Source organism: Podarcis raffonei, chromosome 8, assembly GCF_027172205.1.
Source record: "Podarcis raffonei isolate rPodRaf1 chromosome 8, rPodRaf1.pri, whole genome shotgun sequence".
NCBI classification, from domain to species: domain Eukaryota; kingdom Metazoa; phylum Chordata; class Lepidosauria; order Squamata; family Lacertidae; genus Podarcis; species Podarcis raffonei.
Genome location: NC_070609.1, coordinates 59,122,870 through 59,137,176, shown reverse-complemented (window position 1 = coordinate 59,137,176; position 14,307 = coordinate 59,122,870). Strand labels below are relative to the sequence as shown.

The 14,307-nt window shown below is 45.5% G+C and overlaps 1 protein-coding gene across 1 annotated transcript; it reads left to right on the top strand.

The window, feature by feature from the left end:
• The first annotated feature begins 135 nt into the window (after window positions 1-135).
• Window positions 136-12,964, top strand: LOC128420316 (borealin-2-like). The gene is made up of 10 exons (XM_053401924.1): window positions 136-380; window positions 1,232-1,360; window positions 5,813-5,865; window positions 7,015-7,075; window positions 8,803-8,879; window positions 9,816-9,883; window positions 11,272-11,425; window positions 11,659-12,021; window positions 12,458-12,544; window positions 12,806-12,964. The coding sequence occupies exons 1-10, from the start codon at window positions 245-247 to the stop codon at window positions 12,845-12,847; spliced, it is 1,170 nt and encodes a 389-aa protein (XP_053257899.1). The 5' UTR covers window positions 136-244; the 3' UTR covers window positions 12,848-12,964.
• Window positions 12,965-14,307: the final 1,343 nt, after the last annotated feature.

Below are 14,307 nucleotides of genomic sequence, written 5' to 3'. Positions count from 1 at the left end.
CTGGGAGAGCTAAATGCACCCACAAAGGAACAGCTCCCTGCAGCTGATTCCTCCATCCCCAGGGCTAGATTTGGCTTCCTCAGGGAAAGAGCATGCCTTGCACCTGCAATCAGTGCCCTCCCCCCTTCTCCAGGGTCCTAAGTGGGCGTGTCCACAGCCAGGGCGGGGAACTGCAATAAATCGACACACAGAGAGATGCTTTCTCCTTTCTGGGCTTTCCCGATTTGTGAGCTGGGAGCGAGACATGGCGCTAAGGAAACACGTGAACGAGGCAAAGAAGCGCAGCGCGGACTCCGGCGTGGAGTCGGATCGGAGCCTCTTGAGCAAGGAGCAGAGGGACCAGCGCATCAGTCTCTTTCTGCGGGATTTCCAGCACCAGGGTGAGGCCTCGGGATGGGGCGGGCAAAACGGGTGGTCCGAGTGAGCAAATGTGAGCCAGCCTGGTGTAGCGGTAAGAGCTGCCTTTCTCAACCTTGGGTCCACGGATTTCGTTGGACTACAACTCCCATCATCCCTAGCTAGCAGGGCCAGTGGTCAGGGGTGATGGGAGTTGTAGTCCAACAACATCTGGGGACCCAAGGTTGAGAAAGGCTGGGGCAGGACCTGGGAGACACCAGGGTTCAAAGCCCTGCTCAATCACTGCCTTTCAGCCTAACGTACCATTCAGGGATGTTGTGGGGATTAAGTGAGAAGGGGGAGAACCATGTATAAACTACCTTGAGCTCCGTGGAGGAAAAGGTGGTGCATAAATAAACGAATCTTGGAGAAGTGGAGTGAAAAGCAAGGAGTGGGGCTTAGAAGAATAGAATCATAGAACTGTAGACTTGAAAGGGATCTCCAAGGGTCATCTAGTCCAACCCCCTGCAATGCATGAGTCTCAACGCTCAGTCCCCCATCCATACCATTCTGGACCTTGCTTAGCTTTGCAAATGTGCTAGCACTTTTGTCCCCCAAAGGACAGAAATGCCTCAATTCTAGCTGCTTCACTTGATTATTCATTTCAGGGTCTTGCAGTGCTGTGTTTCTACCAAGGGCCATATTGTCCAATGGTTAGAGCATCTTTGTTGCATGCAGAATGGCCCAGGTCTAAACCTCTGGCATCTGCAGGTAGACCTGGGAGAGAGAACACAGCCTGGAGAGCTGCTGCCAGTCAGTGTAGACAGTACTGAGATAGACGAATGGACTGATACCGCATAAGGCAGCTTCCTCTGTCCTTCTCCCTTTCTCCAAGCAAAGGAAAACCTGCGAGATTTGAAGAAGGAGCTGGCTTCGCTTCTGCAGACAGCTGAGAAGGCATTCCAGGTGGAGCTGCTGGCCATGCCGGTGGTCATGAGAAAAATGAGGAGGGAGGACTTGATTGGTGAGGCTGCTATCCCAACCCCACTTACCTGCTGGGAGTAAGACTTGTTGAATTCAGACAGATATACTTCTGAGTAGACGTGGTTAGAATTGTGTTGAGTGAATTATCTTTTTTTTTTAAAAAAGTAATATTTATTAAAATTTTCCACCATAATACAATAACAAAACCAAAAAGGAAAGAAAAAAAAGAAAAAACCAAAAACAACAAGAAAAAAAAAATAAAAACACATACGGTTCACAATCCTTATTTTCTATAACATATTTCCCTGACTTCCCCACACCTCTCCCTCTTGTATTCCAGGTCCAATTGTTGGTTCAACAAGCTCTTATCCCTATTTTTAAACCTTTTTATATTTAATTCCTTTTTCTAAAAAACCAATTTTGCCTTATAGACTTCATATTTATACATCATTGCTTATTCTTTAAACCTTTTTCTAAAGTCGGCCTAAATTCCCTTCCACGATTTCCCCAATTTTCATATAGATATCCAAACAAAATAAAAACAGAACAAGTTAGATTATACACCCTTTGGATTCTCAAACTCTACCCCCCCCTTTCCCAGTTTCAATCCCCTTGAAATGTCCATCAGTCCATCTACTATCAGCCTGGAGACCTCACGTCCGAGGCTCTTAATTCTCTCTCCATTCCTCTCTGCCGGTTTTTTTGATAGTCCTTGGTATTAAACACCAAATCTCGGAGGAGCTCTAGTCCAATATGGTCCATGTTTCTTCCAGCCGTGTTGAGTGAATTATCATGCAGATAGGTCCTCGCAGTGGCGTAGCGTGGGGGGTGCAGGGGGGACCGGCCGCACTGGGCGCAACATCTGGGGGTTAGGGCAAATCCACGGGTTAGGGGGCGCAAATCCACGGGTTAGGGGGCACAAATTACTTGCCTTGCCCCGGGTGCTGACAACCCACGCTACGCCACTGGGTCCTCGTGACTTTGCTCAGCCACTTTCTCAATGGGGCTTGCTCCCAACTAAGTCCCCATCTGTACTATACAGTTAAAGCAGTATCACACCACTTTAGATAGTCAGGGCTTCCTCTAAAGAACTCTGGGAACTGTGGTTGGCTTAGGCTGCTCAGAGTGGGTAGGAGATGCCTATTTCCCTCTCAGAACTACAGTTCCCAGAGTTCCCTTGGAAGAAGGATGGACTGTTAAACCACTTTAAAATAGTAAAGGTAAAGGGACCCCTGACCATTAGGTCCAGTCGTGGCCGACTCTGGGGTTGCAGCGCTCATCTCGCTTTATTGGCCGAGGGAGCCGGCGTACAGCTTCCCGGTCATGTGGCCAGCATGACTAAGACGCTTCTGGCGAACCAGAGCAGAGCATGGAAACACCGTTTGCCTTCCCGCCGGAGCGGTACCTATTCATCTACTTGCACTCTGACGTGCTTTCGAACTGCTAGGTTGGCAGGAGCAGGGACCGAGCAACAGGAGCTCACCCCATTGCGGGGATTCGAACCGCCAACCTTCTGATCGGCAAGTCCTAGGCTCTGTGGTTTAACTACTATTCCCAGAGTTCCCTTGGAAGAAGGATGGACTGTTAAACCACTCTAAAATAGGTAGCCACTAATGTCAATTTTACCTTTGCACAGTAGGCTAGTTTCTGCACACACTCACACACCCATCTCTGCCCTCCACCCAGGCAAGCAGGAAGCACGATCAGAGTACAAGGAGGATGCAAAGCAAGGGCAGTGAGGGCTGTGTGGCCTAGGGAGACTCCTGAGTGCCAGGGATAGAGACCTGGAAGGCTGCATTTGGCCCCCATCATCTAATATATATTTTGAAAAGTGGTTTCTTGCTTTGTTTGTTGTGCATTCGGACACCTCTTAAGATATCCCAACCAAATTTTGCATGCTGGATCCTGAGATCAAGGAGCTGGTTTTCATTTATGTTTGGATAAGATTGCTTGCCATTATGAATCGTGACTGAGCCTTTATAACCACACAGATTTTAACTGCTGAATTCACAACTACACAGTTTTTTGGTTACTTAAGACTTCCTGTGCAAAGTCAGATACAAGCCTGCTAATAAAACATAAGAAGAATGTGCTGGACCAGGCCAGTGGCCCATCGAGTCCAGAATCCTGTTCTCATAGTCAGGGCTGTCTTAAGCATATGCGGCGCCGGGGTGCAAAGATCTGCCCAGCACCCCCCCCCCCCCGGTTGCCCAGTCCCAGGCATGCAGGAGGCGCTCCGACTTCCCTGGACTCAACTCTTGAGCCCTGGACTCTCTGCCTGGTTCCCCTGAGAGTGCCTATGGGTAAGCCAGCTCTGCTCACAGTGGCCAGCCAGAAGCCTAAAGCCCAAAAGCAAGACCCAGGTGCAATTGCATTCTTCCCCAGTGCAATTGCATTCTTCTCAAAAGTGCTCCCCAGCAGCTATATTCAGAGGCATAATGCCCCTGATATTAGAAGCAATATAAAGCCATTGTCTTGTACCTGTTGATGGCCCCTCTCCTCTATGAATTTGTCTAACTCCTTTGTAAAGCCACCTTAGTTGGTGGTCATCAACAAACACTATATCTTAATTATGTGCAGTTTTAATACCTTCCTTTTCCCCTTCCCACTTCTTAGTACTTTTTCTTTTTTTTATATAAGATATTTATTAAGATTTTTTAAAGTATTACAATAAAGTGAAAAAGAAGAGAAAACAGATAAATAACAAAAATACAAAATAAAAATAATTAAAAACACATAAATTTTCCATTGCTTATTTTCCTTTAACTTGTTTCCCGGACCTCCTCATACCTCCCTTTTTTGTATTCCACCACAAATTGTTGGTTCAGCAAATCCTTACCATTATATTATTACCTATTTATAATCCTTTTTTCATATTCTCTTAAAGCATTACAGCTGGAAACCACTCAATTTCAATCCAACATCATTCTAACATTCATTAATTTTACAATATTTCTGTAGATAAATTTCTTCCAATCTTCTTCCACCGACTCTTCTCCCTGGTCTCGGATTCTGCCAGTCATTTCTGCCAATCCCATATAGTCCATCACCTTCATCTGCCATTCTTCCAAAGTGGGTAGATCTTGTGTCTTCCAATACTTTGCAATAAGTATTCTTGCTGCTGTTGTAGCGTACATAAAAAAAGTTCTGTCCTTCTTTGGCACCAATTGGCCGAGAATGCCCAGAAGAAAGGCCTCTGGTTTCTTCAGGAAGGTATATTTAAATACCTTTTTCATTTCATTATAGATCATTTCCCAGAAAGCCTTAATTCTTGGGCATGTCCACCAAAGGTGAAAGAATGTACCTTTAGTTTCTTTGCATTTCCAACATTTATTATCGGGCAAATGATATATTTTTGCAAGCTTGACTGGGGTCATGTACCACCTGTATATCATTTTCATAATATTCTCTCTTAAGGCATTGCATGCCGTGAATTTCATACCTGTGGTCCACAACTGTTCCCAGTCAGCAAACATAATGTTATGTCCAACATCTTGTGCCCATTTAATCATAGCAGATTTCACCGTTTCATCCTGAGTATTCCATTTCAGCAGCAAGTTATACATCTTTGACAAAATCTTAGTTTTGGGTTCTAACAGTTCTGTTTCTAATTTTGATTTTTCCACCTGGAAGCCAATTTTCTTGTCCAAATTATATGCCTCCATTATCTGATAATAATGAAGCCAATCTCGCACTTTGTTTTTTAGTTTCTCAAAGCTCTGCAGTTTTAGTCTATCTCCCTCTCGTTCCAAAATTTCCCAATATTTCGGCCATTTGGCCTCCATATTGAGCTTTTTCTGGGCTTTTGCTTCCATTGGTGACAGCCACCTTGGGGTTTTATTTTCCAATAAATCCTTATATCTTATCCAAACATTGAACAAAGCTTTCCTGACAATATGGTTCTTAAATGCTTTATGTGCTTTAACCTTGTCGTACCACAAATATGCATGCCACCCAAAAACATTGTTAAAACCTTCTAGATCCAAAATGTCTGTGTTCTCAAGAAGCAGCCAGTCTTTCAACCAGCAGAATGCTGCTGATTCATAGTAAAGTTTAAAGTCTGGCAGGGCAAATCCACCCTTCTTAGTACTTTTTCATGCAGCGCATTGTTAAACTGGGGGACTTCCTCCCACAGGATGGCCACCAACTTAGATTAGGCAGATTTGTGGAGAAGACCACTAATGGCTACCAGCCAGTACAACTATGCGCTGCTTCCATGGTCAGAAGCATTAATGCTTCCTTATACCAGTTGCTGGAAACTACAGAAGAGAAGAGTGCTCTTGTGCTCAGGTCCCGCTTACGGGTATCTGGTTGGCTGCTGTGAGAACAGGATGCTGGACTAGATGGGCCATTGGCCTGATCCAGCAGGCTCTTCTTGTGCTCATATTTTGCTCCAACCTTTATTTTATAAAGAATGTGTGATTGATAAGAAGCTAGTCCCTTTGATTAATTGGCAACTGCCTTGGTATAATTGCCTGTCTCTGTACCACAGATCTTAAGGAAGAAGAAGCTGCTGCTGCCACAGTCATCGCCACTGCCATGGCAGTAAGTATGGCCAAGTAACATGGAAATGCTTTTTTTAAAAAAACCAGTAACAGACCCTTATGCCTCTTGAGCAATGCTGCTCTCAGGTTGTGGCAGATTGGGGCAACTGCCCCAAAGCCTACAGTAGTGCAAAGTACTGCACTGCCCCCACTCCTCCTCCTTTTGTCCACCCATTAATAAAAGGGATTCCTTTCTCAGAGCAAGGAATTCTGCGTGATATGACCCAGGAGAATGCAGGTGCCAGGTCTGTGTCACCTTACTAGAATGCCTTACTTTGTAGGTGTAAGCCAGGCATCTCCAAAGTCTGTTTTGGGGACCAGTCGTTTAAATCTGGCAGTTTGTTTCCTGGGGTAAAATCCTAAAAAAACCTCTCAACAACTTCAACCCTAAAAAAAGCTCAACAACTTTGGGGTAAAATCCTAACAAAAGCTCAACAACTTCAGTCCTTTAAAAAAAAGTCATGGCCCCTCACATCATCAAATGTGGCCCTCATTGAAAAAAGTTTGGACACCGCTGGAAGCGGTGAGAAAGCAGTTTTAAATGGTGGGTGGGAGAGGCAGATTGGAGTAGAAGCCAGCCCCATTTGTCAAAGATCTGGCAAGCTCTGGGTGGCCTGTTATATTTGTCCCAGGTCCTTTGGGGAATAAAACTGCTAGCACATTTGCAAAGCTAAGCAAGGTCCAGAATGGTTTCAAAGTGGATGGGAGGGGGCTTAGTGTTGATTTCTGCATTGCAGAGAGTTGAATTAGATGCCCCCCCCCCCGGATCCCTTCCAACTCTACAATTCTATGATTCTAAGTAGATCATTGATAGAACATCTGCTTTGCATGCAGAAGGTCCCAGATTCAATTCCTGGCATCTCTCGGTAGGGCTGGGAAATATCTCCTGCCTGGTATCTTGGAGAACTGCTGTCAGTCAGTGCAGACAATACTGAGATAAATGGACCATTGGTCTGTCTCAGTATAAGTCAACTTCCCATGGGATGACTCTGCTCCACAGGGAAGTTTTTTCATAGGTGATTTCCACATGCCCCAGACACCTGCTTCTTCTGATATTCATCCATGTGTCCAACTCTTTGGATCCAGCAACCAAACCCACGACAGAGATTCTGGCCTGATAATACCACCTCTTTCTCCCTCCTGCCCACAGAATGATTGCTGCGCAGTAGATATGCCAACTCCCAGACTAGTGAGGACCAACAGCAAACGAGGTGAGCTGACCTTCCAAGCTTAACATTGCTTGGAGGGAGGGTTGCCCAGTTTCACGCAAGGGAGATCGCTGCTGCTGCTGCTGCTTCTGCTTCTCAGTCCCTCTACAGCTGTGCCAAACCATGGTTTGGCTTAGCATATCCTCCAGAACAGGGCTTGCGGTTTATCTAACAACAGTAGTAGTAGCCAAGGTTTGTTTGGAGCAAAATAAACCCAGGAACCTGGATGTGGAGGATATGCTAAGCCAAACCACAGCTTAGCTCTCAGATGGAGTAGCAGAGGAGAAACAAACTGGGTGAAAACTCCTCTCTGGGGACATGCTAAACTATGGTTTGAGAATGTTCATGCTTGGCCAAGGTTTGACTTGCTGTTCCATGCCAAGCAGGTCAGTGTTCGATGGCAGTGATGCTGTCAGGGCTGGACTTTGGAGTAGACATCTGGGGCCCAAAATGCAGAAGAGCTGGCTTACCAGTTGTTCTGGGGGGTCATAAGAAGCTGCTGGATCAGGCCCAATGGCCCATCTACTCCAGCCTCCTCTTCTCACAGTGGCAAACTAGATGCCTGTGGGAACAGACTCCCCACACAAGAGACACTTTCCCTCCTGTTGCTTCCAATAACTGGTATTCAGAAGCATTTACTGCCTCCGACCATGAAAGCAGACTATAGCCATCATGGCTAGTAGCCTTCATTGCTAGTAGCCCTCGATAGCCCCCTCCTCCATAAATTTGTCCAATCCTCTTTTAAAGCCATTCACGTTGCTTGACTTCTCTGCCTCCTGTGGGATTGAGTTCCTTAATTTAACTATGCACTGCATGAATAAGTCCTTTCTTTTATCTTCCTCTGCGAATCTTCCAACATTCAGCTTAATAGGATGTCCATGACTTCTAGTGTGATGAAAGGAGACAATTTTTTTCCTTATCTGCTTTCTCCATGCCACTCATAATTTCATAAGCTTCTATCATGCCATCTCTTTTACCTAAACTAATAAAAACCCCAGTGTTGCCATTTCCCCTCGCAGTCGGATCGCTCCACATCCTTTTTGAGGTGAGGCGACCAGAACAGTACATAGAATTTCAGATGTGGTCACACCATAGATTTCTGGAATGGCATTATGCTATGAGCAGTCATTTTATTTCCATGGGCCCTTGGGAGTGTTCTTTCTTCCCTGTGGGACAGAAGAAGAGTGTTCATGAGTGTGCAAAACCTGATGCTGTTTGTGTTGGCACACGCTCCTGGGGGGACAGCAGACCCCCCAGTACCTCCGACTGTCTCCCAGTAGGCACGTCTCTGGAATGGCATGTCCCTTCACTCCAGAGTGCCCCTCTGCGACACTTCTCATATGAAAAGTGCACACAAGTCTTCTGGCATCACACAGCAAGAAGATAAAAACATCCATAGATCCAAACCACGTTTTATTCACAATATATACAGAGAATCCATAATCACGTCTGTGTTCTCCAAACTCTGGCAGAAACAGAAAGCATATAGCAAAAATGAAAGTATAGTCCAATAACACTCTCAGACGGAAGAGATAAGACAGTCTTCCGTTCCCACACTCTTCTCAGACATCTCATGTGATTTATACTAATCACACTAGCCAGCATCGGCTTACGTAAAATCCCAACAGTTTGATCCAAGCCAAAGTATCCTGCCATAGCTTTGGAGAGACTGATGTAAGATGCATGCATAACATGCCTATAATAACCCTTGACCAAATTGCCCATTCTAGTTAAGGTCACGACAATTGTGGAATACAAGGGAGAGGAAGAAGGGAGTGGAGCCCCGGCCAGGAAACTGTCTCGAAAGGTAAGTGGGGGAAAGTATCCCATATGTGCTCATAGCAAATTCATTCTCTTAAGTGTGGATCCTTCTGTAGCCAAAACAGTACTATCCATGCACAAGAGGGAGTCATTAGGTGGCTCTGAGGAACCTGGAGGTTTGTGGATGTACCAAAAAACCCAAAAAAAACCTTAGATGGGGAAACGACCTGAAGATAGCTCAACGAGGACTGAGTACGCTAAATGCACATGCAATGCTGAGTGTCCTGGGAACAAAACTGAGGTTGGGAATGGAATGGAATATCCTGGGAAAGGGCTCCGCAGTCTAGAAACCTGCATGAGAGCACTCTCACTATTTTGTTGCAGGTCCAATATGTAAGACACGCTACACTTTTTTGCTGATTCAAAGCTACCCTCTTTAGCCGTGTGGCCTGGAGAGTTCTTTGTCTCTGCAACCCTGGAAATGGAGTGATCCTGGTGAGGTTGAATGTTCAGTGGCCCCCAAGATTGGCAAAGGGCCCATTCCCCCAAGGTTCTCTGTGCAAAGTCAGCATCAACAGAAGTCAGCGTGAGAATTTTGTGTGCATGGCAAGATCAGATCCCGACAGGTGCTTGGGGTGGGGGCAGGCTCTACCTGAAATCCCTTGCCCCCCTCAATTCTGACATTAGCACCAGGGCACAAAAGGTGCATATGCTGATCTTATGCAGCATTCTATGTGTGAGGTAGTGCATGTGAGCTGGGAAATGCTTTGTGTGACACACGGGATTATTCGCTGGCGGCAGGAAACAGACATACAAGTCCCACATTATTCAATATCCCATTACCTATAAATCCGCAAAATTAGATTGCTGTTCCAAACGGTGGAGAATCGGATGACTTTTAGGAATGCTAAACAACTTTGATTTTTCCATGGACTACCTTTATGGCCCTAATTCCCTGTTTTGCTGCTTAACACCCTTGCAGGCATTTAAAACAAATTCTCTGGCTTCCTTGGCTTCTGCCGTAAAGGGCAAGCAAGGGACTCCGTCCAGGTAAGAGTAACCCTATATTCTTGCTTCATTGTTTTCGGTTCTTCTTGTGAGGCAGCAAAGTGCGTTGGCTTTCAAAGGAGCAGCTCTGCCTATGGCACAAGACCCTACGCCTACGCCATGGGTAGGCAAACTAAGGCCCGGGGGCCGGATCCGGCCCAATCGCCTTCTCAGTCCTGCGGGCGGTCTGGGAATCAGCATGTTTTTACATGAGTAGAATGTGTCCTTTTATTTAAAATGCATCTCTGGGTTATTTGCGAGGCATAGGAATTTGTTCATTTATTTTTTTCCAAAATATAGTCTGGCCCCCCACAAGGTCTGAGGGACAGTGGATCGGCCCCCTGCTGAAAAAGTTTGCTGACCCCTGTGCCATATCTAATACCCAGTGAACTATGGTGCTGTCCAGCTAAAGATCAAGTTCTACATATTTCAATGGGGGAGGCTGCAAGCGTGAAATCACTGGAGCTTTTAACTGGCTGGAAGCTGCTTCTGCTCCTTGTAAGTGATGGCTGTTGATGGCCAATGCCTTCTGTTTTAAAAAGAGGCTTCATGAAGCTGCTTATGAGAATAGTCTTAGAAAAAGCAGGTTGCTAGCCCTCATGGTTGTACTAGGAAGCTTTGAAAAAACACCTGTCCATGTCCTCAGTCAAGTAGCTCATGGCTGAGAAACCTCAGGCCTTGGGAACTGAATGTGGTTCTCCAGGCATCTTTATCTGCCTGCATATTAGGTGGGTAGGACTTCTTGTCTTTGCTGCATTTCTGTGTTTTAAATCTGCTGGTAGCTATTATGTGCTATTAGTTATTATTAGGGTAAAGAGCAGGTAATAAATAAGCAAATAAATATTAATGATAATATCTGCTATTATTATTATTATTATTATCATCAGTTAGTTATTATGTGCTGTTCTTATCTGCTAGTAGTTATGATCAGTGCTTTTTTCCTAAAAAATGTTTAGGGCTACTCTCATTTTGATTCAAGATAATCACCATTTTATTGTTCAGATAATACAGTAAATGGACAAAAGTACAAAGATTCACAAAATGTTTAGAGGTATGCATATTCCCAGAAAAAGCACTGGTTATTATATCTTTTAATTGGGTTTATCTTGATGTTTAAGAGGATTTTGCCCCTAATCATTCTGTTTTTGCTTTAAAATGTGGCATTACTTTGTACTTTTGATGTTTTTATAATGTTATGAACTACCTAAGAGAAGCATGAAGTGATCTACGGACTACATGGGGAAGTCTCCGCAGCTGCAACAGCTCCGCTCCTTGTGATCATTCTGCCTGCCATTTGACCTCTCCTTATAGAGAATTCTCACAGGAGCAGGCATAGGAGGAACTGCTGCTGCGACCTTAAAATCCTGTAAATGCCCCCTGTGTCCCATCAGGTCTGCATACGCCACTCCAAACGGGAGAACCATTGAGCGATCGACCTCGATGCGGGAGCGGCCAGTGTCTGCTTCCAAGTGCATCTCGTTGGGCTCTAAAAGGCAAGCCATGCTGTTTATGTTGTGGAATAATCAAGACTCATACAGCCAATCTACTTAAGTCCAATGAATGCATGAAGGGGTTAATACAATCAAGTAAGCTGTCCTGCCAGGTTTAGCTATGCCCCCTTTCCCTCACCTTGGGAAGAACTAGGTAATCAAGCCTTCCAGTCTACCTGAGAAGCTCAGTGTGGGAAGAGGTTTGAGCTGGTACTTGCTTTCCTCTGTCCCAAATCTCCCAACATTCAGTTTAATTGGATATTGCTAAATTGTAATGAATTATGAGAGAGGAAGAAAAACTTCTCTCTGTCCACTTTCTATGCACCATGTGCAATTCCATGCACCTCTATCATGGCTCATCTTACCTTTTCCTTAAAACTAACCACCTCAAACATCGCCAAATGTCTGGACCCTCTCCTTATAGGGGTCTTGCGTCATCTCCTCGATCAGTTGTTTTGCCCTTTTCTGAACCGCCTTCCCTCTCCTCCACCCCCCCTTCCCCACCCCTTTCTGGTGCCTAGGTTTCCACAAAGGGGTCTCTCCAAAAGTGCATCTGCCTCAGAGAGAACGCAGGCGGTGACGCTCCGGAGTATGTCGATGCCCCACGAAAGCTCAGTTCCCTTTGTCAACATCCCTTTGTCTGATGGAAAGGTACTGTATTAGCCGGGGAGGGCTGTGAATCTTTGATTTGCAAATATAAATGCGTCCAGGTTGAGACACACATCCAAAAATTAAGGACGTCTCCCAAACCCCTTTCATTGCTGCTTCCAGCTGTGTGGAGGCAGAGCATAGCCAACATGGCTAAGTAGCCACCAGCAGCCCTCTCTGCCATGAATTTGTCTAATCAACTAACCATCCAGTTTGGTGGCCATCGCTTCTTCCTGTGGGAGAGTGTTCCATAGTTCAACTCTGTGCTGCATGAGTAAGTCCTACGCCCTGACTCTTCCAACGTTAAACTATATTGGATAACCATGAGTTCTAGCATTAGGAAAGAGGGAGAGGAACTTTTCTCTGCCCACTTTCTCTATGTGACACGAAGCAATAACATGCGTAATGGTGCAAACAACAACTCTCTGCTCTTGTTCAGACTCTCTGCTCGGCTGGCGATGACCTCCAGAACATCAATGTGGAATTATTGAATGAGGACACCGTCCAGCATATCCACAGCCTTGTGGTAAGTGTGCAGAACAAATAAACCTTGGAAATGGCTCTGTCCCCACAGGGGGGGTTGGCAGGGTCCGTCATAACATCGTTGTCAGCTGTGCCAATCTGCACTGTTCCTTCTCGGGTCTGAAAAATCCATGCAAGTAGTTCTCAGAAATACTTCTGTGTAAGGCATTCCTTGCATAGAATCTGGAGTTTTGGTGGTTCAGAGGGATGTTTGGAGAGCTCCATCAATTGCCCATGCTTTTTTTTCTCCCCCCCCCTTCCTTAGAACCAGTTGACAGTCCTTTGCGGAAAAGCAACCGTTAAGTGAAGTTGATGGACTCCAAAAACAACCTTTTTTCATTCTTGGATCTGAATATCCTTGGTTCCTTATGTTTAAATAGATAGGCTTTTTCTTTTAAGTACTATTAAACTTGTTATTTCTCTATGGAGGCTTGCTGGCATTATTTCAGGGTGAATGGTGCTTGCTCTAAAAGAGTGCCATACATGGGCTATGTTTGTTGTGCCCCATAATTCAGATATAAAGAAGGAGTTTGGATTTGGTATCCCGCTTGATCACTACCTTCAGGAGTCTCAAAGCGGCTAACATTCTCCTTTCCCTTCCTCCCCCACAACAAACACTCTGTGAGGTGAGTGAGGCTGAGAGACTTCAGAGAAGTGTGACTAGCCCAAGGTCACCCAGCAGCTGCATGTGGAGGAGCGGAGATGCGAACCCGGTGCCCCAGATCACGAGTCTATTGCTCTTAACCACTACACCATGCTGGCTCTCTTGCTGCATCCATCCTCTATTGGAGTGCCCTGATCCAAAACATATTTAAGCCCAGATGTCACCAGACCAAGTTGGAGGATGTGGTGGTAGGGTACTTTCCTGTGGTCTGGTTCTACATTGTTTCAGAAATATATGACCAGGGCTTAACTGGAGACCTGGATCCTATATGGAAGCCAGTGGAGCTTCCTTCTAAAGTGTATTGTCTCCTCATCTGCTGAAAGTTCTACTTCAGTGAGGGATGGGGACCCCTGTGTGGTCCTCCAGAGACAGTTGGGACTCCAACTCCCATCAGAGCCAGCCAGCAGAGCACCATGTGAAGCCGTCAACAGCTGGAGGTACAACCTTTTGTCTGTCCTGAATCTTCCACCATTCAGCTTCATTGACTGTCACTGAATTCCAGTGTAAAGAGATGGAGACAAAAGCTTCCATCTATCCACTTTCTCCACACATTGCATTATCTTGCATGGCTCTATTGTGTCGCCTTTAACACCAACCTTATGACATCCAGTGTTGTAGTTTGTTTTTACACCTGGACCAGTGATCTAATTCGCAGCAAGCTCCTAGCTAACAGCAGATGCCGTGTTGCTCCCTGCATTAACTTAAGGCTGTCTAAAAACAGTCTGGCTGAACTAAAATGGCTGGAGAAATATTCCAGCAGTGTAGCCTGGATGGTTTCCAAGAACCTAATGGAAGTTTTGCAGCAGGGATATTTCCATGTTAAGTCCTGCTTTTAGAATAGGATTTTACTGCTTGTAGTCCTAGGTCTCTTGCAACTAAGTCAGTGCTGTAGCTGTCTTACAGTTAAAACCATGGGTGGCTTGCCAGTTGTTGGACTGCAACTGCTGACCACTGACTAGTAGCTAGGTTCAACTTCTGGAGGACCACCCATCCCCATTCTAAGAGCTATCACCAGGGAGCAAAGCAATAAACACAGGGTTTGCAGGCCCTAATCCAGAGAGCAAGGTATTTTTTAATTTGAAAGTTAGTGGGTCAGAAGTGGC

Coding starts and splice junctions, on each gene's coding strand:
- LOC128420316 (XM_053401924.1), top strand. CDS start 245: ATGGCGCTAAGGAAACACGTGAACGAGGCAAAGAAGCGCAGCGCGGAC. Junction 381..1,231: donor GCGGGATTTCCAGCACCAGG/GTGAGGCCTCGG, acceptor CCTTTCTCCAAG/CAAAGGAAAACCTGCGAGAT. Junction 9,884..11,271: donor AAGCAAGGGACTCCGTCCAG/GTAAGAGTAACC, acceptor GTGTCCCATCAG/GTCTGCATACGCCACTCCAA.